This window comes from Sinocyclocheilus grahami, unplaced genomic scaffold (assembly GCF_001515645.1).
Source record: "Sinocyclocheilus grahami isolate Dianchi unplaced genomic scaffold, SAMN03320097.WGS_v1.1 scaffold2088.1, whole genome shotgun sequence".
In the NCBI taxonomy this organism is placed as follows: Eukaryota; Metazoa; Chordata; class Actinopteri; order Cypriniformes; family Cyprinidae; genus Sinocyclocheilus; species Sinocyclocheilus grahami.
Genome location: NW_015507267.1, coordinates 41,010 through 65,049, shown reverse-complemented (window position 1 = coordinate 65,049; position 24,040 = coordinate 41,010). Strand labels below are relative to the sequence as shown.

General features: G+C 37.8%; 1 protein-coding gene and 1 long non-coding RNA gene across 2 annotated transcripts in view; one reads left to right on the top strand and one right to left on the bottom strand.

Moving 5' to 3' along the window:
• The window catches only part of LOC107574004 (hepatocyte growth factor receptor-like), a 46,943-nt gene extending 28,270 nt beyond the window's left edge, over positions 1-18,673 (bottom strand). Inside the window, exons 1-2 of the mRNA XM_016260475.1 lie at positions 18,373-18,673; positions 15,303-16,494 (exon numbers count right to left, since the gene is read on the bottom strand). Coding sequence (XP_016115961.1) covers positions 15,303-16,484 — 1,182 coding nt within the window. The 5' untranslated portion in view covers positions 16,485-16,494; positions 18,373-18,673. The remainder of the gene's footprint in view (positions 1-15,302; positions 16,495-18,372) is intronic.
• Positions 18,674-22,511: 3,838 nt separating this feature from the next.
• LOC107574006 (uncharacterized) lies at positions 22,512-23,996 on the top strand. Its single transcript, XR_001607609.1, has 3 exons — positions 22,512-22,572; positions 22,860-23,140; positions 23,864-23,996. It is a non-coding gene; the product is annotated as an uncharacterized lncRNA (long non-coding RNA).
• The last annotated feature ends 44 nt before the right edge of the window (positions 23,997-24,040 follow it).

Below are 24,040 nucleotides of genomic sequence, written 5' to 3'. Positions count from 1 at the left end.
TATATAAGCCCACCGCGATCCATCATAACGGCCGAGCTGCCACATATTTCAATTGGACTTGTGTAAGAAAGCACCGTGGTTTGGAATTGATTTGGGGGGGCTCTCTGAAGCCTAACCTATCAGCAGCTGAGCACAGCCCTAACAGCCTGTTTTAGAGGAAGAGAAAAAAGGTTTGTGGGATTATTTTCACAGCAAACAAATTCACGTTTCGCAGTGTGTTTGAAAAGGAAGACATTCCACTACTTAGCTCATGGTATTTCAAGGATCAAGGGTAGAAATCGAAAAACCCAGACAGTGTTTTGACAAGCTTCGGTTGCTCTGATCCCGAGGCTCCTCCAACTGAGTGACTTGCAGGGTTGTCGGATTTTGTTCTCGTCATTTCTCGCTTCATTTATTAAAAGGAATATTCAGGGTTCAACACAAGTTACACTCAATCAACAGCATTTGTGGCATAATGTTTATAGAGTGTTGCAAGGACGACATATTTTTGTAGGCTAACCCTGAAGTCAGCATTACCCTGGTCCCATCAACAAACAGCCCATAGGACTTTTCCATTGGCTTTTGGATTATGGGAGAAAATATGATCTGTGACCATCTAAATTTTCTGATTCTCATATGCTTTATTTATCAAGACAATCTTCACAATCATTCCAAGTGAATGCTGCACACTGGTGGGGGTTGAGCCCCCCCCCCCCCCCCCCACATGATTGTAAAGCACTTTGGGTGTACAGCAATACACAGTAAAGCGCTATATAAATGCATCATTCATTCATTCACAAATTAACACAACTTTTATGAATTTTGAAGCCTCAATACAACTGACAGAAGTAAAAGTTAGGCTATAAATGAAATACACCACGACCACTTCAACATCACCACTATAAGCTTCAGACAATTCTTTTAATCTTTATTTAAATTTGTAAAGGTTGAGTTAGAATAGTTTGTAAGAGCACAATTCTAAACACAATGAGACTGTAAAAGTGGAAAACTGAGTAAATTCGTTTTTCTGTTTGGCACAAAATGGTGCTTATTGTCCCCGACAACCTCTTTAGTCCCATTTAGCCACTTGTCAGCTGCCGCTAAACTTAACGAGTGGGTATTATTGATGTATTTTATGTCAGAAGAAAACGTGAAAATATCTTAAAGGGGTCATGAACTGCCTTTTTTTTTTATTTTGTACTGTTCTCTGAAGTCCACTTATAAATGTTATCAAGATTTTTACACCAAAAATGTTAAGTAATAGTAATAGGTTATTTTCTGTCTTGTTTTTACCCAAAACCCTTGTTTTTTTAATTCAGTGAAGAATTGATTTGGGGGGGCTCTCTGAAGCCTAACCTATCAGCAGCTGAGCACAGCCCTAACAGCCTGTTTTAGAGGAAGAGAAAAAAGGTTTGTGGGATTATTTTCACAGCAAACAAATTCACGTTTCGCAGTGTGTTTGAAAAGGAAGACATTCCACTACTTAGCTCATGGTATTTCAAGGATCAAGGGTAGAAATCGAAAAACCCAGACAGTGTTTTGACAAGCTTCGGTTGCTCTGATCCCGAGGCTCCTCCAACTGAGTGACTTGCAGGGTTGTCGGATTTTGTTCTCGTCATTTCTCGCTTCATTTATTAAAAGGAATATTCAGGGTTCAACACAAGTTACACTCAATCAACAGCATTTGTGGCATAATGTTTATAGAGTGTTGCAAGGACGACATATTTTTGTAGGCTAACCCTGAAGTCAGCATTACCCTGGTCCCATCAACAAACAGCCCATAGGACTTTTCCATTGGCTTTTGGATTATGGGAGAAAATATGATCTGTGACCATCTAAATTTTCTGATTCTCATATGCTTTATTTATCAAGACAATCTTCACAATCATTCCAAGTGAATGCTGCACACTGGTGGGGGTTGAGGAGAGACCCCCCCCCCCCACATGATTGTAAAGCACTTTGGGTGTACAGCAATACACAGTAAAGCGCTATATAAATGCATCATTCATTCATTCACAAATTAACACAACTTTTATGAATTTTGAAGCCTCAATACAACTGACAGAAGTAAAAGTTAGGCTATAAATGAAATACACCACGACCACTTCAACATCACCACTATAAGCTTCAGACAATTCTTTTAATCTTTATTTAAAATTGTAAAGGTTGAGTTAGAATAGTTTGTAAGAGCACAATTCTAAACACAATGAGACTGTAAAAGTGGAAAACTGAGTAAATTCGTTTTTCTGTTTGGCACAAAATGGTGCTTATTGTCCCCGACAACCTCTTTAGTCCCATTTAGCCACTTGTCAGCTGCCGCTAAACTTAACGAGTGGGTATTATTGATGTATTTTATGTCAGAAGAAAACGTGAAAATATCTTAAAGGGGTCATGAACTGCCTTTTTTTTTTATTTTGTACTGTTCTCTGAAGTCCACTTATAAATGTTATCAAGATTTTTACACCAAAAATGTTAAGTAATAGTAATAGGTTATTTTCTGTCTTGTTTTTACCCAAAACCCTTGTTTTTTTAATTCAGTGAAGTCATCGTCCAGCTCAGTTCAGTTTAAATAGTATCTGTGCAATCAAGTCGATGATATCGCTGGAAATTAAGTATCCTCAACTAAGCAAGCAAGAGGCGACAGCGGCAAGGAACCAAAACTCCATCGGTGACAGAATGGAGAAAAAAAAACTTGGGAGAAACTAGGCTCAGTCGGGGGGCCAGTTCTCCTCAGGCCAGATACAAAAAGTGAACAAAGGACCAAGTTCTTATTGATGCAGTCTGGAACTTCATTAAAAATAAAGTTCATCCACTCCTTCCTAACACTGGGATCAGAAGGAAGGCAATGCAAAGTTTTTCCACAACTTGGCACTGAACAGCATCTTCTTGTGTTTGGAGCCATCTTTATCGTTTGGTTTTTGCGTAGACCTGCGTTTTCCTCTCTTGTTATTCAAACTACATGCGCGAATCAGCGGGCAGGACTAAACAGGCAGTGATGTAGAAGCCGATGATGATCTTCTTGTGGAGGCAGTGTTTAGCCACTCTAATACATCATAGAGTGGAACATTTCAAAAGCTGTAGTTTTGGCAGATTGGCTTCAATATAAGCTGTTTTTAGACTAACGAGAAAGTTTTGAGTTCTTAAACTTACAGGATGTTTTTATAGCACAATGACTTCTTATAATGTCGAAAAGATCATGGGAATTTTGGTTTCTCAGTTCATGACCCCTTTAAGCTTGTGTTAAAGGGGTCATATGATGCCATTTAAAATTTTCCTTTCTCTTTGGAGTGTTACAAGCTGTTCGTGCATAGATAAGATCCCTAAAGTTGCAAAGACTAAAGTCTCAAACCCAAAGAGATATTCTTTATAAAAGTTAAGACTTGTCCACGCCCTCCTAAAATGCCTCATTTAAACACGCCCCCACATGTCTACGTCACTGTGTGGGAAGATTTGCATAACACCACCCAAATATATACGCAAAGAAAGAAGGCGTAACTTTGATTCTTGCTGTAGTATTGTTGTTGCCGCCGCCGCCATGTCGTGGAGACGCTGTGTGTTTCGTTGTGAAAGCAAAACTACTCTTTTGGAAGGCCAAACACTTTGTTTGGCCTTCCAAAAGAGGACGATATCCGCTTCATCATGCCTAGAGCTGATCCGTGCTGGTCGCTGAGGAAATACATCAACTTCGCGCTGTGGATCGCCGGATCGGCTTTCACCGTGGACGAAGCGGAGTCCAGCCCGGGGTCGTCACATGTGGTTGCTGCAAGCCCACCGGCCGTTCCTCACTCTAGCCCGCCGGCCTCCACTCACTCTAGCCTGCCCGCCATTCCTCACTCAAGCCCGCTGTGTGTGACGCTTTGTGTTACGTTGTGAAAGCGAAACTACTTTGTTTGGCCTTCCAAAAGAGGACACAACTAGAAATCAGTGGTTAAGTTGTATTTACAACACTGTTCCAGAACAGTTCAATCCAAATATTCAGATGTGTGCAGCGCATTTTATGGAGGACTGTTTCCTGAACCTGCAGAGTAATGTTAGCCTACAATGCGTCTGTGCACAAAGGCTGTTTCTATAAAGTGGGGCAGTTCCAACTTTGCAAGGACAGTCTGGTGCTTCTGACTCGCAGCCTGCAAGAACATTTTTTATATTTAAAGAATTTGCCACTGACGATTGAAACGCGAGTTTTGAGCAGTGTAGAGTAGCGCGTATTGTTTGTCGTTTCTCCGATCACAAATGCAGACATGGTTTTATGTTTACTCGGCGCGATGCGCGATACGCAACGCGTAAAAAGACAGTATAAGTCATTATAATCAGTAATTATGTCCCCACTGGATGCAACAAATGCCTTGTTTGTAATGGGTTTTATTGGTGTTGTCTCATCGCGCCGGGACACGGCATCACAGTATGGTAAGGGGCGTAACATTTCCGTCACACGCTTGAGGTATTCAGCCAATCACAATGCACTGGATAGCTGGCCAATCAGCGTACACCTCGCTTTTCAGAACGATTAGCTTTGTAAAATTTGACGCGTTTCAGAAAGGCGGGGCATAGAGGAGAAACAATAATGTACATTATGTGAAAAATTATGTTTTTTTAACCTTAAACTGCATAAACACATTGCATTACACCAAATACACAACATAACGTTCTTTTTAGCAACGTTATATGACCCCTTTAACCATAGACTTTATATCATGCATTTAACTCCAAAAAACCCATTAAAACAGTGAATTTAGGACAGTGGAACCAGAAGTGCAAAAGTGCTTGTTTTAGGGTTTTAGGACTCATTCCTGCAGCACTCTATACTGATTAGAACAAAAAAATAAATTTAACTTGCCCCAAGCTTCTTTTAAAAACATATAGAGATTACAGTAACACATCTACGGCAAGAACAAATAGTAAATAACAAAACTCTTCAATTCAATTTTGAATATTATTCAACCTGTAAAGCTGTTTAAATTAGCAAGTGATTTTATCACATCGTGTTAAAGTCTTGTTACTAGCATACTGTTTGCATCTCATGGCTATACTATTGAAATGTTGAGTATTTTAACATTTATGCATAGGCCCCATTTACTTTTCACTGTAAGCTTAAAGAAAAGCAGTAACAAATTAGATTTTTTTTTTAAACATTATGCCACAAGTGCTGTCAGTTGAGGTTAACCTGTATTGAACCCGGAATATTACTTCATAGTTGAGTATTTCAAGTATTATTCCAAAGAATGCAGAAAAATATCCCACAAAAACATCCCGCAAGAATGGCAGGGCCAGTGCGTCGCTCCTCTTTGACACATTAAGCAGCTCTCATTGTGTGCAGCACAATGCTGAAGTGATAGAGTTACTGTGCCCCACCTTTGGTGCTTTATAGCTTTGTGGCCTTTGGCGTCACCTCCAAAATGCTTGAAATGAGTGAAAGGAGATCTGTACGACCAAATGTCACCTTCACAACAGGACTTTCTGTTAACCCTCTGGCCCCGCTACAGTTGCGACCACTTACTGTACAGCGTACGTGAAGATTTCTGGAACGTCATTGCTCCATGCTGCCACCCTTCAGCTGCTCTTGATGAAAATAATGTGACCTTTGACCTCACTAATGTTGTATATGTTTATATGCATGTGTGTACGATTGCGGTGTGCCCCACCTGTGCATTTAAACGGCACGTCACAAAGCAACCCGATTCTTGTGTTTATGTGCCTTTCTTGGATTACTAGGTCGTGAAGGTCAGTAGTCTGGGGAGAATTAGAGAAGCTGACAATAATGTGGGATTAGAGGCTGGCAGTCACCACGCAGTCCTGGTGCCTGGCTGCTGGTGTGTTAATACCTGTAGACATCTGTGAAGAACACTTGAAGAGCCTATTGAAGGGCTGCACAATACATGAAAATTAAATTGATATTGCGATATGGCCTAATGCGATAATCAAATTGTGAAAGCAGATATTTAATTATATAAACATATACACTGCCAGTTTCAGACTGTTCTCATTTACATGTATGCAGCTCATGATATGAAGTTTCAGAATTTCAGAAGGAATTTGTTCATTTAGCTTGTCTTGAGCTGCATGTGTGTAAATGAACACAGTGCTGTGTTTCACTCTGATACCGGCAGAGCATATATTTATTAAAGTAAAAACTTGATGGGTTAACATTTAAAAATTAAGAAATTAAGCTGTAAATATCAGTATTGTAATTTTACAATTGTACTATAAATAAAATCTTTTATTGTTTTATTAAATATAAAAAATTTAATTTTACAGTATTCTACAATATTTCTTACTTTGTATTTAGATTTTTTTATTTATAAATAACAATCAAAATAAAACAAATCTACAAAATAACCCAATCATTCTAGAATTATAAAAAAAAAAATTCAAACGTCAGTTGGTGAAAATGTCTGTGCTTTTTCATATCTCAATATATATGACAGAAAATCAAAATATCTCCATATCATTTTTGTCAGTATCGGGCAGTTTAGTTTATTGTACACTGTCAAAGTCACACCTTGGTTTTTAACAGCTGTTGTCTGAGAATTTGCCTTTTGTTCTCATATTAATTGAAGATCCTGTAGACTCCTATTCAAGTCTTTTTCTTGTTTCACATTCCTCTTTTTGGTGTTATCTTGTCTTGTTACACTATTTTCACTTCTTTTTACCTTTCAACTTGCTCTCTCAATGCAGCAGTCAAGTGATCTCTCAGCAGGGGACTTTGTTCCTCACTCAGGTTTCCAACTTGGAAACAATACACGGTCCAGTACAACCACTTGTATGTTTGCTAAAAAATTAATCAGTTTATTAAACTGCTCATGGTTAAATCCCTGCTCATCTAGTGAACATGAACTTGTTGCTGCATGTTACAATACAATTTGCTTAAAGAGCATCATTATTAATACGCGTGGACCAAACTAGTGAAACAAAATATATTTTGGCACAAGTCATTAATCAAACTAAAATCATGATTAAAATACAATTAATCAAAGAGATTTGTTAAAACAACAGGACATCATACTTGAATATTTTTCATTGTTCCTTTGCAGTTAACGAGCCATGAAGCACAGATTGGGCCAACGCTACACAATTTACACCAGCAAAAATAGCAACAAGCTAAACATAAGCGAGAGAGAGCTATCATTCTATCGACATACACTATGGAAGTACTTATGAACCATGCTCATCCATTCAATTAGATAAACAGACATAAGCAAACGGGGGATAATTTAGTGTGGAGTCTATTCTGGAGGCCGGGAGGTCTGTCATTATTTACTCGTGCAGCATGGATCTATTCAAAGCATTAGCGGAAATGCTCATTCATTATAGCAGACAAGATGAGCATGCTCAAAACATTGCTCTCTGCCACAGTCCACAAGCATGCTGGAATAAAAACCTCCACCCTTATGCAAGGAGCATAAATCTGATAAAAGGGCAAAGAGCATGGCTTTAAAACCATGAAGCGTTGAGACCCTTTAAAAGATCAAATCCAGCCCTTTATGGAAGAAAAGAGAGGCAGAACATTCGAATGCCTGGTTTGCAGTTGGCCAGAATAATCAATTCCAATCTTGACTGTAAAGGCTTGGCAGGGCCTGCTTTTCTGTGATGATCTTATGCTTTTTCACATGTAAGAGGGAGCAAAACGTGCCTCTCACTGGACAGATCAGACAGTTTTATTTTGGGAGCTGTTAAAAGAGTTTTGCAGATTCTCTGTTCCTAATTTCAGCTAATTTATTTCCACGCATGACATTCTGCAAAGAACTTTGCTCCAAAGAAATGCCCTCAAACTCATAAAAAGCTGAGAATGAACGTGTTACGCCAATCTTAACACATTTAGTATGCTAATGCTGTTAGAACAATAGGAAGAGGCTATTTGACGATAATCTATTGTTTGAAGAGGCATAGCGTCTTGGAAGGCATTAACGCACAGTTAAATGGCCTCTTATCAGGAGTTGGCATGAGCGGTCTTACCTGTAATTAACACTAAGAGGCAAATATGATGAAATCCTTATGTCGATGTGGGCTTTTGCAAAAACACACAACCTACGCTAAAATTCCGAGCAAAGATCAAGGGTTTTACTCACAAAATGCCCTCTTTCTGTCAGAAAAACACAACTAACGTGATAAGAGCATGAAGCAAATTCTGACCTTCGTAGTCATATTTCTCAGCACTATGATTCAAAGCGAGCAGGTGGCATCCTTTTTATGACACACAATTCCCATGCCAGTCAGCTATTATACTAAGTGTGTAAAACCACGCAACAAATGGAAAACAAACAATCGAGCGTGGCAGCAATATGTAAAGCATGACCGCATGGTAGAACAATGCATCATTGTGCTATCTTTTGATAAACCACTAGAAGCTGGCATGTATTTTTATTGCCTTTTTTGTGCAGATACCTTCAGGGATTACGGTCACTCTAATGCATTAATAAAACACATCTGTTTGTTTTGAAGTCTCAAGGAGGAGAAGGGGGGCACTGACCCACCTCTGACCACAGACAGAGGAGACGGATTTGTTAAATAGAATAGTGAGAGGTGATAACTCTTTGTCCTACTGTTTAGCTACGCAGCCTTTGATTATTACATAAGTAGAATAGTTTCCTTTAACCACGGTCTCTTATGGCATGCTCAGTGCATGCATCAAATTTCCTCTCTACACTAGGAGAACCAAATAATTTTCATGAAATTTAGTTCCATTAACAGATCACAAATTTGTATTCTGCTGTTGGTGCTTTTTATTGACTCGAAAACATGCGGCGCGACCAGCATATTCTGATTTCTTAATACATGACTCTTATGAGACTTTTAAGTAAATCAAAAAATACAGCACAGCCATTGTAGACCAACTCCCAAATGAATCATTCTTATAAGCTGTGAATCAAAAACATACAGAACGGTTTATGTAGTTTGATTCCTGAATGATTCTCTAGAATCATAAGAAAAACATACAATGGGACCAAAGAAGTCTTATTCCCAAGTGAATGAGCCAGATCTTTTCAGTGAATCAAAATACTTTCAGTATGAATCAGTCAGCAGTTACATACTTAACCTGAATCTTTCACTAGGGCTGGGCGGTATATCGAGTTTGTACGATATATTGATATTTTCTTTATAAGCGATTCGATATGAGGCAATACCATTTATATTGATATACAGTAGTTTGATACGAGTGCATCTGAAAATATAGCAGAGGACATAGACTGAGCTGCTGCGGAGAAGGTGCATAATCCAATTTGTTCTAAACATGTGACAAGCTTCGTATTAAGGCCTTTAAAAATTGGTAAGACATAGTTTATAGTTTCGCATATTAGTTTAAGCAGCTCGGCCCATCATATGCTCTGACAGAAAGGCTGCATGTACCGCACTGACTGTAAAGTGATGTAATGGGGTAATCAAAATAGCCTAACACAACTCTGTGCTTTTGTTGTTTTTTATTTTCATTTTTAGTTTAGTGAATTTCAACTTCCACTTTAAAAGCCTTATTTTTATTTTTAGATTGCAATGTTAGAATGAAATGTGACTTTAACCCTTTTTTTTGCTTATAATATAAAGGCTTACATGGTAACATTCACTTTATTTGTTTTCATAGCCTTTAATATGTATTGTTTTGATTGGACAACATTGGGCGGTAAGTGAAATATATATATATTAAATACAGATTTTTTTAATCCAAATACAAAAATACCGAGATATATACCGTATATCGCAAATCGGCCAAAAAATTGCTAAATGATGGCTATATGATAATAAAAATTCCTTTTGATTCCCATCCCTACTCATACTGCTACAAACCCTGCATGGCTGACACCTGAAGTCCACTCCACGTTGACCAAACACTGGGTGTCATGCCCCACAAAACTCACAAGTCAGGTATCAGGTAAAAGCTTGCTGTCTTTTCACACGATCACACAGGCCGTGTCTACTGAGGGATACGCTTGAGAATATCTGACTTACGTGCTGAATGTGGTGGAAGGGCAGTCGCAGATAAGCTCTTATTTGCGGTACATTGTTGAGTTCTCAGCAGGTGATGAAGTAGAATAGTTCCTGGCCAATCCAATCCGTTCCATTACTTAAGCACACATTCATTCAAGACTGCATCCCACGGAACCATTGTGTCAGCATTAGCACCAGGGCAGTATAGCATAATGGCTCTTTTGACCTAGTGGGGGAGGTTGAGTCCTAGCAAACCCCGAAAAGTTTATTTGTGGTCCCCGCTGTGCAAGCCAAAACAATTAGTAGAGCTCTTTGAACTGCACCAAACAATTAGTCTGGATCAGTCAACTCTAGTTGTTTAGCGGTGTGCGCTGATTGAATATCCAACCTGACTGGGCTCATTAAATGCTTCAGCGGGTATTTGATTTACACCTGGTCAGGATGTCTTTAACCTTACATGGAGGTTTCAGAATTGAGCTCTTTGATGAAACCTCGTGCTCACAGACCCGGAGAGCTGGAAATTACCAGAGGGAGTAAAAAAAATTAGGAAGTGAAGGTATGGTGGATGCCAGAGATGGATCAGCATGCCTCTGGGCCACTGACTCATCAGCCTCACCAAAGCAATCTCTCCCTTCACATGACACTTACACATTTTTGCAATTTACACAGTTTCTGAATTATGCCCAGAGAGCACCGACAAGTTTTTCAAACCTGAAGGCTGTGTTAAATATGTGCCAGTCATCACAATAACAAAGAAAAAAGCTGTAGTGCAATAAACCTGGAGTAAACAGTAGAGTACTGGCCAATCGCATGTTTGTTTGCATGTGAAGTTCCTCTCGAATAACAGATTGTGAGCGCAGCCTTTTATAAGTTGTGTGCTGTTTTATGGGAGTATTTAAGACACACAGGCACATCAGTGCTGAAAAACTGTAGCTTCTTGGTAGAGTTATTTAAAAAAGACCAGTAATATAACATTTTAATATATTTTATAATTAAATAAGGTTACACTTTATTTCGATAGTCCACTTTAGACATTCTACTAACTATAAGTAACTTTGTAACTACATGTCAACTACATGTCAACTAATTCTCATTAATTTGCAACTACACGTCTACTAACTCTCAGAGTAGACTGTTCGGGTAGGTTTAGGGTTAGTAGAATAAGTTGACAAAGAAAGAGTTAGAAGATATTAAGCAGACAGTCTACTAATACTCTACTAACTGCTAGTTGACATGTAGCTGCAAAGTTGCTTACTGTTAATAGAATGTCTAAAGTGGACTATCGAAATAAAGTGTTACCTTAAATAATATTATAAAATGTATAAATGAATATAATATGTAAATATGATACTCATAAAATGTAGAGAAAAATAATATTAAATATATAATAGAATTACTAAATATTATAAATATAAATAAATATGAATAAATACGAATATATATATATATATATATATATATATATATATATATATATATATATATATTGATATAATTAAAAAAGTAATCTGTTTACATATAAATTTATACACACAAATTTGTAATGGTTATATTTCACTTTTATATTATATGAGTTATATATTTTATATTATATTATGAATTATATTTTTTAATATAATTTAAATAATTTTATATAATTTAAAAAGTAAAAAAATTTCATATTTCATTTTTTTTCATATTATTAAATTAATATTAATTGTATTATTCTACAATATTAATATAATATTAAGTAGACTTTTTAGCTTGAGAAAAGTTGGAACAGCAAAAATAAGGACATAAAAGTCAGATACATCCCCATATGTGCTCTCATCCCCAGATGTAGATGAGATGAACAGTTCACACCTGGATGCCAGCTGTCCGGTCTCCTCTAGCTAACATTATGGTCCAAAGTCACGCAAGTTTCCCGCCAGGGCAAAGCTGCCAACATGAGCTCACAGCAGGGGCTTGACATTTTGAGAAAGCACACAGCTGCACATCTCCACCTGCCCCCTGGTCAGAGCTGTTTGTCTGTGATGTGTACGTGCCTATTTTTGTGCTTTTGCCAGAAATGATTCAGGGTGACTGAATTCCTCAGTACAAACCTCAACTCACCCACATAAAATACATTTCTTATAAATGCGTACATACACATAGAAACGCAACCATGCAGGTAGCTTATCACAACTTCTCAGACAGGATACAACAAGTACTGTCTTTCAGCATGATTTTGCACCTCCCAGAGCTGAGACCGTGGCCTATAAATGATCTAGGTTTTGCCGTTTTTGCACAAACACATCTTGCATAAGCAGGCAGCAGCATGTACGCTTTTTATATGTGCTAAGTACAGTGTATTAGCGTGTCACCCTGTTTTTACATGACCAAAACACACTATAATTCAAAAGATTGAGTGAGGTACAAAGAGCTAAAACTATCTGATTTACATTGATATTTGCTTATTCACAGTCAGAAAGATGTGGGAAAAAGTGCACAAAGTAAGTTAAAATCAATGCACTGCCTATTTGCTTTTCCTTACACTTTAAGACTTGCCATCTCAAAGCATGTTCATTTAGCCACAGTGGCAGTAATAATTAAAATGGCTGTCGATCAAAACTCCCTCTTCAGGAATTATATTACAGGCGGCAATCAATCAAGCCTCAGATTCAATTTTAAAGTAATCAACATTTTCCAGTTGTTCCCCTGATCAATTGTAATCTAATGATAATTTTGACCTTAAATGTCTGTTATTGCCGGTCTCAAGTGTCCCCCTCCTCTCTGCTCTTGGGGTGGTTCCAACTCAGATATATCCATTATTCCAAACAATAAGGACTATATTTCTGTCTGTTTTATTAACGAATATTGCTGAGCTCGAGCAGACTGTCCAATAGATAATTTTAAGAGCTTGGGTGAAGTCTGCAAGCTGTGGTGTCTTTTTCTCGAAGGGTAAGAGTCTATTACGGACTTTGGCGATTTATCTGATATGATATTCAAATAATTTTGGCTCCACATTAACAAATAAAACAGGAAAGCAAGGCTAAATTCAATCAAAACTGAAGAACAGTGTCAGACGCCCAATGTTTCCACATAAAGGCAGGAGATGTTGGAGTCTGGTTTGTGGAGTGGGTTGTCTAAGAGCAAAAACAAGATATTGGGATCAATTTATCATGCCTTTTTACAATGTAATTGTTTTATGACACTGCGTCAATTGCCCCTTTATGGGATGATAAGACAGACTCTGCATAACATATGCTACTGGTATCATAATTCTCAACGATGGCACCATGATTTGTCGTCTGCCATAGACGCACACTCAGACACACACACCCAAAACAAACAAATGCACACATGCACGCATTCACACATTTATGGACAAAAACCGTATTGAAAACAGGCACACATCCCTTTCAAAAGATGTTCAGACCTTTCAAACATTTCTTCGAAGATGCCTAGGGAAATATTTTCCAACTGACTAGTTGCTTTAAAAGCCATTTAAGCTATTTTACGTCCGCTTAATGAAAACTGATAGAAACCCAGCTGACTTTGAGCAGATGTTTGGATCAAGGATCCACAGAACAAAAATATTTAAAATGCCTTGAGTGCTTCAGTCTGCAGATCTTCTGCTTAAATAAATGACTGAGTGCACTTTGTGAGTTTGGCCAGATAAAGTTCAGGGCACTGAAACAACCACACCAGACTGGAGAGCTGTGTGACTCTGAGAAGAGGCCAGCCACTCCGGTCTGGCCCATATGAACTGCTAAAGTGACCAGTACAAAGACTGTTAGAGACAGTTGAAGAACACCTGCTGAGTAGTGATCTGGGCTTCCCCGCTATATGGACTCTGATAAGACAACACTCAAGCAAACAGAAAAATGTAGAGAATAGGCATAGTGAGTAAAACTTGTCAAACAAGCCTGATTCACATGAACCTCAAGCAAATCTAGGTTTCCTATCAAAGAAAATTATACAGCTATCTGCAAATGGATATACATCTACACATCAATATAATTACCAAATACACTGATTGTAAATATTAGCTGATTGTTATGCAATAAAAAGTTTGAGTGAACAAGAAAAACAAGCAATGGAGGGTCATGATAAGGATTATCAGATTAATCGTGATCCTTATTTGAATCTAAGTTTTTGAGTTTTTGACTGAAGTGCTCAAGAGTTTATAGATTTTTATATTTTTTTACACTCTATATATATTATCTATATTTATCTATTTTTTTGTGTAAGGGTTTTACACAAGAAAGAACATTTAAAATGTACCTCATTTCGTAGAGCAGAGAGTTATTATATCTGTTAAAAAGGCACCAGCTGAACTGCACAGTCCCTCTTGTTAATTTTTTTAATAAATGTAATAAATAAATGTTGTTTTTCATTATGTAGGTTACAGAATTTTTTTTTAGGTAGGTTACAGAATCAGCTAACAGAACTCATAAACTGACAGAAACTCCTTTCTTATGCAAGCAAAATTAACATTTAAACCTAATTATATTAAAATGAAAAAGCAGAATAGTGCATAACTACACAATTCGGGACACACCTTAAATTTGTATTGATACCCAGCCTAAGTTTGTTCCATAGCTTTGGACAATTTTTCCCATTCACCTACTGTGTGCCATGCTATCCAGCTTTAGTAGTTCTCTGTATACTTTGCCTTTATGTATTCTAATCATGTGTCTTACTATGCAGATCTGAGCGATGTATGATTATGTTGTGTAATGAACCCTGGGAAGTAATAGCCCTGCATTATCGACGGGCCCTCAGGGAGTCGTCAGCAGTTAAATTTGTGTCATTTATTGATCAGCATGATTTACCGATTGATCCAACGAATGGTGATGGATAAGTAAAAAAGACAAGCAGGTTCAGTGATTTATGATGGCCAAGCAATTGGGCTGACAAGAAGTCAAATTTGTTCTAGGATGGGCAACAGTTTGAAAGGGTCAGCAAATATCCTGTTAGCTAAAACTAGGGTGACCATACGGGCCATTTTTACGGGACGCGTCCATGTCAGGATTTCTATATTGCCTAAAATATCCAGGATTTGGCTGTTTGCACCGTGCAGATCGATCGTTGTATGACATTCACGAGAGCTATAGAGAGCAGAGCAGATGGATCCTTATGCTTTCGAATCGCTCTCGCGGTACTTTGGTGTCATTCAATGATCGGTGAGCAGTGACACTTCAAGTTGAACGAACGAACAAACACTTGCGCATATTTGCATCGCTTTGATCGTTATCTGTAGATCTCACCTTCTCACGTGCCACGATTGGTCAATTATATACAATCCCTACATGTTATTGGTCAAACTACTTTGGATGTTTTAGACAATATAAAAGTCCTGGCCAGGACGTGTCCCGTATGAACCATATGGCCACCCTAGCTAAAACTGATTGGAGAAAATGCATGATTTGGTTGAAAGCTCTTACCTGGTTGAAGTTTTTATCCTCTGATCCTGGAAAGTGACTGAGCTTCCTCGTGTATCCCTTCTGCATGAAATCCCTGAAGAAGTTATTGATGTCTGTGATGGAGATAAGGCAAACGGCAGAACTGGCCGTGGGCTCCGGTGAGTCGGGTTTGCTCCGGGCAAAGGCAGCAAACAGCACGTCCTCTCCTTCTTTCAGGCCCATCTCCTGCTGAAAGTCGTAGCCGACTTTTGCCACATGTGCAGCCTGGAGAACATTGAAAACCACCTGAGCCGAGCGCTTCTTTCTTCTTCGCTCGGAGTAAATACACTCGAAGGGCATTTCAACGTAGCGCAAAATCTCAGGATCTGAAGAGCACATGCGTACGATCCTTGTGTGGAAGGCGTTTGAGCTGCCACCTTCTCGTTGGACAGTGAGAAAATATATATATGGGCCGCTCTGGAAGGAGTAGACGTAGTGCAGCGGGTAGTTTCCACGCAGCCCTGGGGCCAAGTCCATGTAGGACTGTTTGGAAAAGAACTCAAAACCGTCTTGAGTTTCTCTCATCTTCCTAACGGAGATAGTGTGGTGGAGACGCGGGACGGTCGAGTCAAGAACCTCAGAGTTTGCGACGAAGAACCTCACGACGCCGCTGCTCATCACGTTTAGGATCTGAGTGCCTGAAGGTCCTGCCAGGCAGTCTGGGCAACCGTAGCTGCTGTCTTTGTTCTTCTTTGAATACATGCAACTAATTTCCGCATCCAGGGGTCCATCCTCTAACAGGTAACGATGGCAGACGCCGTTCCCAACCGAACCACAGCTGAAGAGCTCAAGATCATAGAAAGTCTCCATCAACAGGGCCATATTGGTGTTGTTCTTGTTGAGGGGTTTGTTTTTGCAACCACTGCATGGATCTGGTGCACTGCAGTCATGACCCTCATGGACAGGTCCGGTATTATACTCGTGTATCTTCTTGAGGTCTTTCGACAGAGCGTACAGCTTGTTGACAGCACCTACATACACAGTTCCATTGAATTCCAACAGCTTCTGGACGGGTGTGTCAGACACAAAGTGAGGGAGGTCATAGGTCACAGAGAGGTCGAGTTTGGAGCTTTCTATTGGTTCCTCACATTGACTATTCAAGCCCCACCACAGCGTCTGAAGGATGATGAGGATCGAAGTGGCTTCAGAATAGTTAATTCTCATCTTTGTTCTTCTGCAGAGTAAAAAGACAACCTTTATTTAGAATATTAAGCATGTAAAGCCTGATTTATGAAATAATGGTCAGAATTTTTCTGTTTCAAATTGAAGAGTTTATTGAATCTTTAGACAATATTTAAAATATATATTTTTAAATCTACAAAAAAAGGTTGCATAAGTGCTTTATGTTTTGTATCATATTTCATATATCATGCTTTCATGGCTCACATGGTGAGAATATGGGGCTCATACTTGGGGAGGAAAAAACATTAATTTTATTTAAATGCCCAAACAAAAATGTGCAAAAATATGCAATTTGGTGAAGCTGCTGTTATTTATATAAACAAAAAGTAAGATTTCTGAAAGGAATTCTAAGAAATTCTTGTACTGTAAATCAATTAGCTTACAATGTAAATCCAGTAAATGCTCATCTTGAAATTTTACTAACTAAATAAATGTTTTCTTACATTTACATTATGAAACGTTTTTACAGCAAAAAGACATGCACTATGACGTGAAATTGGAATCATTTTAGAATGACTTGTATGCAACAAGTTTTGATTATCATCGTCAACATCAAATTTGCATATCGAATAAGATATTGTAGGATTTATGGACTTATGACTATTTAAAAGACTTCTGATTCTATACACAGAACCCACTATTAGTGCACAAAACACAAAGATACAAATCCTTTATAAACCAAGACAAGCTACTCAGAACAAATGACACTTGAAAATCACAGCCACACACACTGCAACAACAATGATATCACTAGTTTCCTTGCATTGTAGAAGCCTCAATAATTCACCACTCACTGTGTATGACAAAGCCATGGATAAAAGAAAGAGGGCAACTCTAAACGGTCCTCGTGCCTCTGACTTAGACAGCACTTTTGTGGCGATGTACCAGAAGAGGCGAATCATCAAAGAGTCAGCCTACACTGAGTGCACTGCGGTGACAAGTCTAACTTTAGACAGCGTTCTCAAGGGAGTGGTTGATAAACTCGATTAAGCCTGGTAGGCTGCGGACGCTGGAGAAGTGATTTATTGTTGGTGTACTTAAACGCTACTCCTCTAGGAGGTAGCTTTTAAGGTTGTGAGGGAGAGAGCGGCAGAACTAGAGAATATGGGATTCACCCTTACTGTTATCAAAGCAATTGAAGTGCACCGAGCAGCACTATAGGTCACTGCAAACAATGAGAGACTGAGGAACTGTTGCACTTGCTGTCATTCTAGAAGGATTCAGTCAATGTATGTTGCTGTTTAACTACATACAGTATCTCCTCTTTAAAACACCTGATAAACAGACTTTCACATTGCCTTTTATTTTCATTACATGCACTTCTAAAGGTAAACACTTAAGTGCAGCAACAAAAACACTTGGCACACTAAATGTCCTCACTTATAGTCCTTAAAAACGTTTTTTTTTTGGATGTCCCTGGAGAGCTTAATCTTTCTCAGAAATTAAGCCCACTCACTTACTGTCAAATCACTCAAATGGATTTATCCCAAGAAAAAAAACCCTTTACAGGTGTTTAGAGATAAACGGGCCCACATTTCCAAACATTACGTTACTAAACTGAACAAAAACCAAACACAAGCTTTTCTTACCTGAGTTTCATGGAAACCTACATATTTACAATGACTCATACTGTCAACAGCTAAAAGCACAGCGTCCTCATATTTCCATGAAAACACCTCAACTAACATTCTTAGCAAAAACAAAATAACAAGTATGTTTATGTTTATAGTATAGATATATAAAAAGTAAGCTAGTTCAGCGGAATAGTTCGAAACAACTACATTTTTAGTAACAATTTCCCAAAGGAATAACCTGAACCTAAGTGCTGTCACACTCTAAACGCTCAGAAATAAAACAAACGCTCACTCACCTGTAAAATAAAGACACCTGTCGGAGACAGAAAGGGAAAATAATCACATCTTTTAACGGTCCGTCTCGCTGGATACGCGCGCGCTGTTTCTGGCGGATGCCAGCAGTCTCGAGATGCGGCGGGGAGCTTCTGCACGCTTTCTGCTAAAAAGTTGCCGTTCCTCTCTCTCTCTCTCTCCGCAACCCGGTATTCACTGAGTGAGAGAATGTGCAGTCGGGTGACTCACGCTCGGAATGGGTCACATCAGTTTAAAGGGCTTGCAGTTGTACTCTCCGCAAACGCGCGCGTGCCTTTGGATGAAACGGGTCTCTCAGGTGAGCGTAGAAAGAGCTGTGGCAGTTACGTCACTGGCGGTGGAGGAACGGAGTTCGATGATTGGCTGCTGACATTTTACAATTAATTATTATTGGGGAAGTTCCATAAACATCAAATATTCAGTGTTAATATTTGTAAACATTCTAATGTTTTCTTTTTATGTCTTTATCAATTGTCATTTTCTCTCTCTCTCTCTCATTGTGATCCTAGTGTAGCCATTGGCTGTATCTATAAATCTTTAAAGCAACAATAAATATAATAAAATAAATAATCATCAAATAAAATGGCCGGACTCTAACTTTGTATTATTTTGTATGTGGGTTTTAAACAATACTGTAACATTTTGTTGAAATGTAAGTAAAAGTAATAGCCTCCTAACTATTTTGTTTTAGTTTATTATCCCTTTTCAGTGGTTTTTATTTTATTTAAGCATATTCAGTTATATTTTTAAAATATAATATAAATACAATTATAAAATACTTTTTTCAAAATCCAGCATAAATATAAATAATTATATATTTTGCGATTGAACATTTCATTTATAATAAGAAATGATTTTATTAAATTTACTGAAATTGATATTAATGATAACGTGAGGAAGAGAAAGAAGAAAAAATAGAAAATGAATATTCTATTACTTCCGTTCTTCATTTAATTAATTCACCAAACACTGCATTTGATGCCAGGATGAATAAACAGGCTATCATTTTCTGGTTATAATTTTGATTTATAGCGTCATTAATCACCCTAATGACCAAACTGGTTAGTACACTTATTGCATTGTGTAGCATTAATTCATATACATCGACCTTCCATCAGTGACTAATAAGTGAGCTCAAAACATCAATAATTACATGCAACGACTCAATACTCCGCATTCAGAGACTTTATGAAGTGTATCTCACCGCATTGGACTGCCTTTCAATATGTATCATGGCTATTTATAAGTTTTATTGTTGCGTGAAGGTTGTGGTTGGGCAAATATGCTGCTAATTGTTATATTGCTTCTCAAAAAGCAGATGGAAGGAAGTTTACTACTGTGGTCAGCTTTACACTGCCTACCGGTAATCACTAAACCCGAAGTGTGAAGTTCTGAACCTATGACTTTCTCTTCAGCTATGCAGGATCTTCATCCACCACCTGCCAAGGGATGTTACTGTGTTTTTTAAAGGCCCCGTGAGCGTGACGCATTTGACAGATATTCTGTGTTTATTGAGTCTTTTTTTGAGTGGAGGATGCTTATCATGATATCATGGAAAAATACAACAAAATATTTTTTAGATGATTTGGCCAACGTGTCATTTTAACAATAGATTTGTAGTAATGTGATAATGTGGTTTTTATTTATCACCCTGTCTGCGCCACAAAGTTCATATACAGAACAGTTATTTAAAGTGTCCTATCGCCACCTAGTGGTGACCTAGTCCCGGTTCTGCTGTTCCAGATTTATGAACTAGTCAATAAAAAGTGTGATCTGCTGTTTGACACTGAGTGGAAGAGTGAGTGGAAGGAGGACACCACAGATAATCTACAAAACTGAGCCGTATAGATTTACTACCCACTCTAACTTAGTCTCAGCTTTTATTTATGGCCTTAAGGTCAATAAAATCCAGGTTAGTGCTGACATTGGTCATTCTCCTACTGTAAAACCTCATTGACGACTGATCATTTAAACCTGCCACGGTTCATTTGGAAAGGGGCGCTTAACTGTTGTGCACATCAGCAGCTGTAATTTAACTATCCTCTTGACATCAATATATGTTGTGAGGAATGACTGCTGACATGCAGGGATTGATGATTTTATTGCATTTTATGATATTTTAGTGCCTTAAAGAAATACACAGATGACTTTTTAGTTGCACTTTAGTTCTGAATCAAATGTAAAGGAAATAAAAGAAAATAGTTTCTTCAGTTTCTCTTGCAAAAAGCAACCTGAATTTATATTCCTTCACCCTGGGCCTTCTAAAAACTATAATATATTGCGAATTGGATTTGACAGTGTTATTCCAGGAAAGTTATAAAAGGGTAAATACAGAGCTGCATTTTAAAAACTTTACTTTTAGAGATACATTCAAACCAGTTTTACAGCACTTAAGCTGATTAGTTCACCCAGCTGACATTGTTTTCCTCTGGGTCATATGACCACTCACAACTCCATTTCAGATTCATTTCATAATCATAATAATACTGATTTTAAAACCTGGTCTGTGATAGACAGCATAACAGGCTTTGTGATGTATTCAAATCGAATAATCTCTTTTTTATTTAAATTTTGTTGAATGCAATGAAGCTTTGGGTCCCTTGTGAAAAAGTACAAAGGTACACTTATATATAGTGTGTGTGTTGTTTAATTTTTTTTCCTTCATTCACTCAGCACAGTTGGTCATTTATCCCAGGAGGCACACGTCCTGCTTTCTTTATATTTTTACAAACAGCGTTAGTCACTAAAATCACTCCTTTATTTATTCAGTAGGCCATTGTCCTGAAAACCTTTGCAAAACAAACCAATTTCACCCCCAGATTCAATAAACACAGTTATCTCAAAAAGACAACACAGACAAATACATTTATTTCCTTTAAAACAATTGAAATTTGGACAAAAATGTAGGTTATTTCCCTGATTAAAGTTTCCCATGCAGCTGAATATATAGTGTGACAGGAGGTACACTTTTTTTTAGTGTTTGTTTCTATAGAGACGATGATTCAGCTGTGCTGCCTGTGGAAATGAACACCTGCTGGTGGTGGATGGCTGCTCAGAGTTGAGATATCTATCAGCAGAAAAAAGGTGAAGGTCTGTGACTCAATGCAATGTTTTGTGTATATTCAACACAGAAGATATTCTGACGACAACAACAACATGAAAGAAACAGGTGTTGTGATGCCCATGGGGCTATAGAGGAAAATGAACAATCTCCTAAACCATAAATCATCTGTGTTATTCACTAACGTACATTTTTCTGGGTGTAATAGGCCTAGTGATATCAAAGTACATAGCAGCTTGTATTATATTACATATTAAACGCACGTAATTGAACACTGAATTAACTTAATGACTCCCTGCTTCAAATGGACGCAGTGAATAACTGAAAAGACATAATGGTTGCTATTTAGCTTACCAACAGGAGGTGTTGTAACAACAATACAGTCCTAATCGTTTTGCATGGTGACAGTATGCTTTTTTAATATCTCAATATTTACTGGACAAATAGCCCTACTTCTTTTATCTTACACATAGGGCCATAGGTTATTGTTTAGGCTACATAGCCAACAATTTCAAAATGTAACGTTACATTCATCATTGCAATCGATTCGTCAACAAGAAATGAGTGGCACTATAAATACAATTCAAAGGATTTCTTGGCGATAAAGGACCTTTACAGGTCTTTTTTAATACTATTTTAATAGTCGAAATGATTCTGAAATCAAATTATACGAGTCTTGAATCGAACTCGTGCTCTCTGAACAATCAACACTTCAGTCATGTCCGAGTCGTCCAAGAGTCGATTCAAAGAGAAGCTGTTCAAGTTCTTTAAAAACCCAAACAAATTCTAAAATAACTAAAAAAAAAAGATATTTCTTTCACCCCTAAACTTCTGGAGTTCTTAAGTTTTACTCAATTTTAATTATTAGGCTACATATTTTTTTTTTTTTTATCAATGGACACTTTTAATAAAAAAAAAAAAAAATCCGATTCAAGGATGGGTGTTACTTCTGACGGTCCACCAAGATGAGTCTGTGTTATTATCCACAGCGCCCGCAGGGGCTGCTAATATTCCTTTGAAGCATTATACAGATTTAAATATAGGCAATTTTCCTATCAAATGGAGAAGGGTCTGTCTGCGGACTGCAAGACAGGGGCGTAACTTGAAGGGGGCGTAACTTGAAGTTGTCCAAATCACTCAGAACCACGCGAGATGTCAAAACGAGATGTTGTCTATTTTTTTTTTTTTTATCAATGGACACTTTTAAAAAAAAAAAAAAAAAAAAATCCGATTCAAGGATGGGTGTCACTTCTGACGGTCCACCAAGATGAGTCTGTGTTATTATCCACAGCGCCCGCAGGGGCTGCTAATATTCCTTTGAAGCATTATACAGATTTAAATATAGGCAATTTTCCTATCAAACGGAGAAGGGTCTGTCTGCGGACTGCAAGACAGGGGCGTAACTTGAAGGGGGCGTAACTTGAAGTTGTCCAAATCACACAGAACCACGCGAGATGTCAAAACGAGATGTTGTCGGGCTGCGTTCGAAACCGCATACTTTCTTAGTTAAAAGCACTTACTTTCTTTAAGTACTTACTCACCGAGCGCTATGAGAGTTTATAGCCTGAATGCGTTAAGTATGAATGCGATTCGGATATCATCCGCTGTGTTGACGTTATCATGTGACCTACGACGTTATAACAAGCGCAACAACTTAAAAGATATGAGTGACAAGTTTAATTCATCTATCTGTAAGTATCTTGATAATGATGAAACTTGCCCATTTTGTGGCCTTGTTGAAAAAACAGCTACCCTTTTTTTTGTGATTGTAGTATAGCCAATACATTTTGGGTTGATTTAAGTTCTTACATTTTTAACTCCGCTAATGTGATCCAGTTTGATCCTTAAAGCATTTTTAAAAAATGTATTACGAAAACCCAAAATCGCTATCTCTTGAATATCTTGTTAATTATTTTGTGCAAAATGTTTTATCCACAAGTGGCTTAAATCTCCTTTGTTTTATTCTTTTTCTTGTTGAATTTAACTCTCGTTTCATCCCTCAGGCTTCTAAAAAAGCATCATGATGAATTATTCAAATATATTTAACCTTGTCACTGTGCTTTTTTTCTGTGTATATTATCTCATACTATGATGAACGCATGCATTTTTGTTTGATCAGAATAGCTTTATTACCAAGTATGTTTACACACACAAGGAATTTGACGTGACGACAGGAGCTTCCAGTGCAGAAGAAAGTACAAACATAGTGCAGACATACAGAGGAATAACACAGTAGTGATGTAATATAACACTAATATAATATATGCCATTATGATTGTTTATTGTTAGATACAACTATCTTTCCCTGATCTTTTATGTAATAAGTTCGGCAATAATAATAATAAAAAAGAGGGACAGGTGCACTAACACCTCATAGCATCACTAACTCAACAATCTAGTATGGTTTTCCTCAGCGTTTGCAGTATCTGCACAAAAGATATGTCGGGCAGCTGCTCGAAGATCTCGCCTTTGGAGAAGACTGTTGATTTTATACTTTAAAAATGTAAGTATTACTACTTAAACATTAAGATTACCCCAGAATGAATTGCATCGTTTGCCCACCCCAACACTTACATGCAATAATAATGATA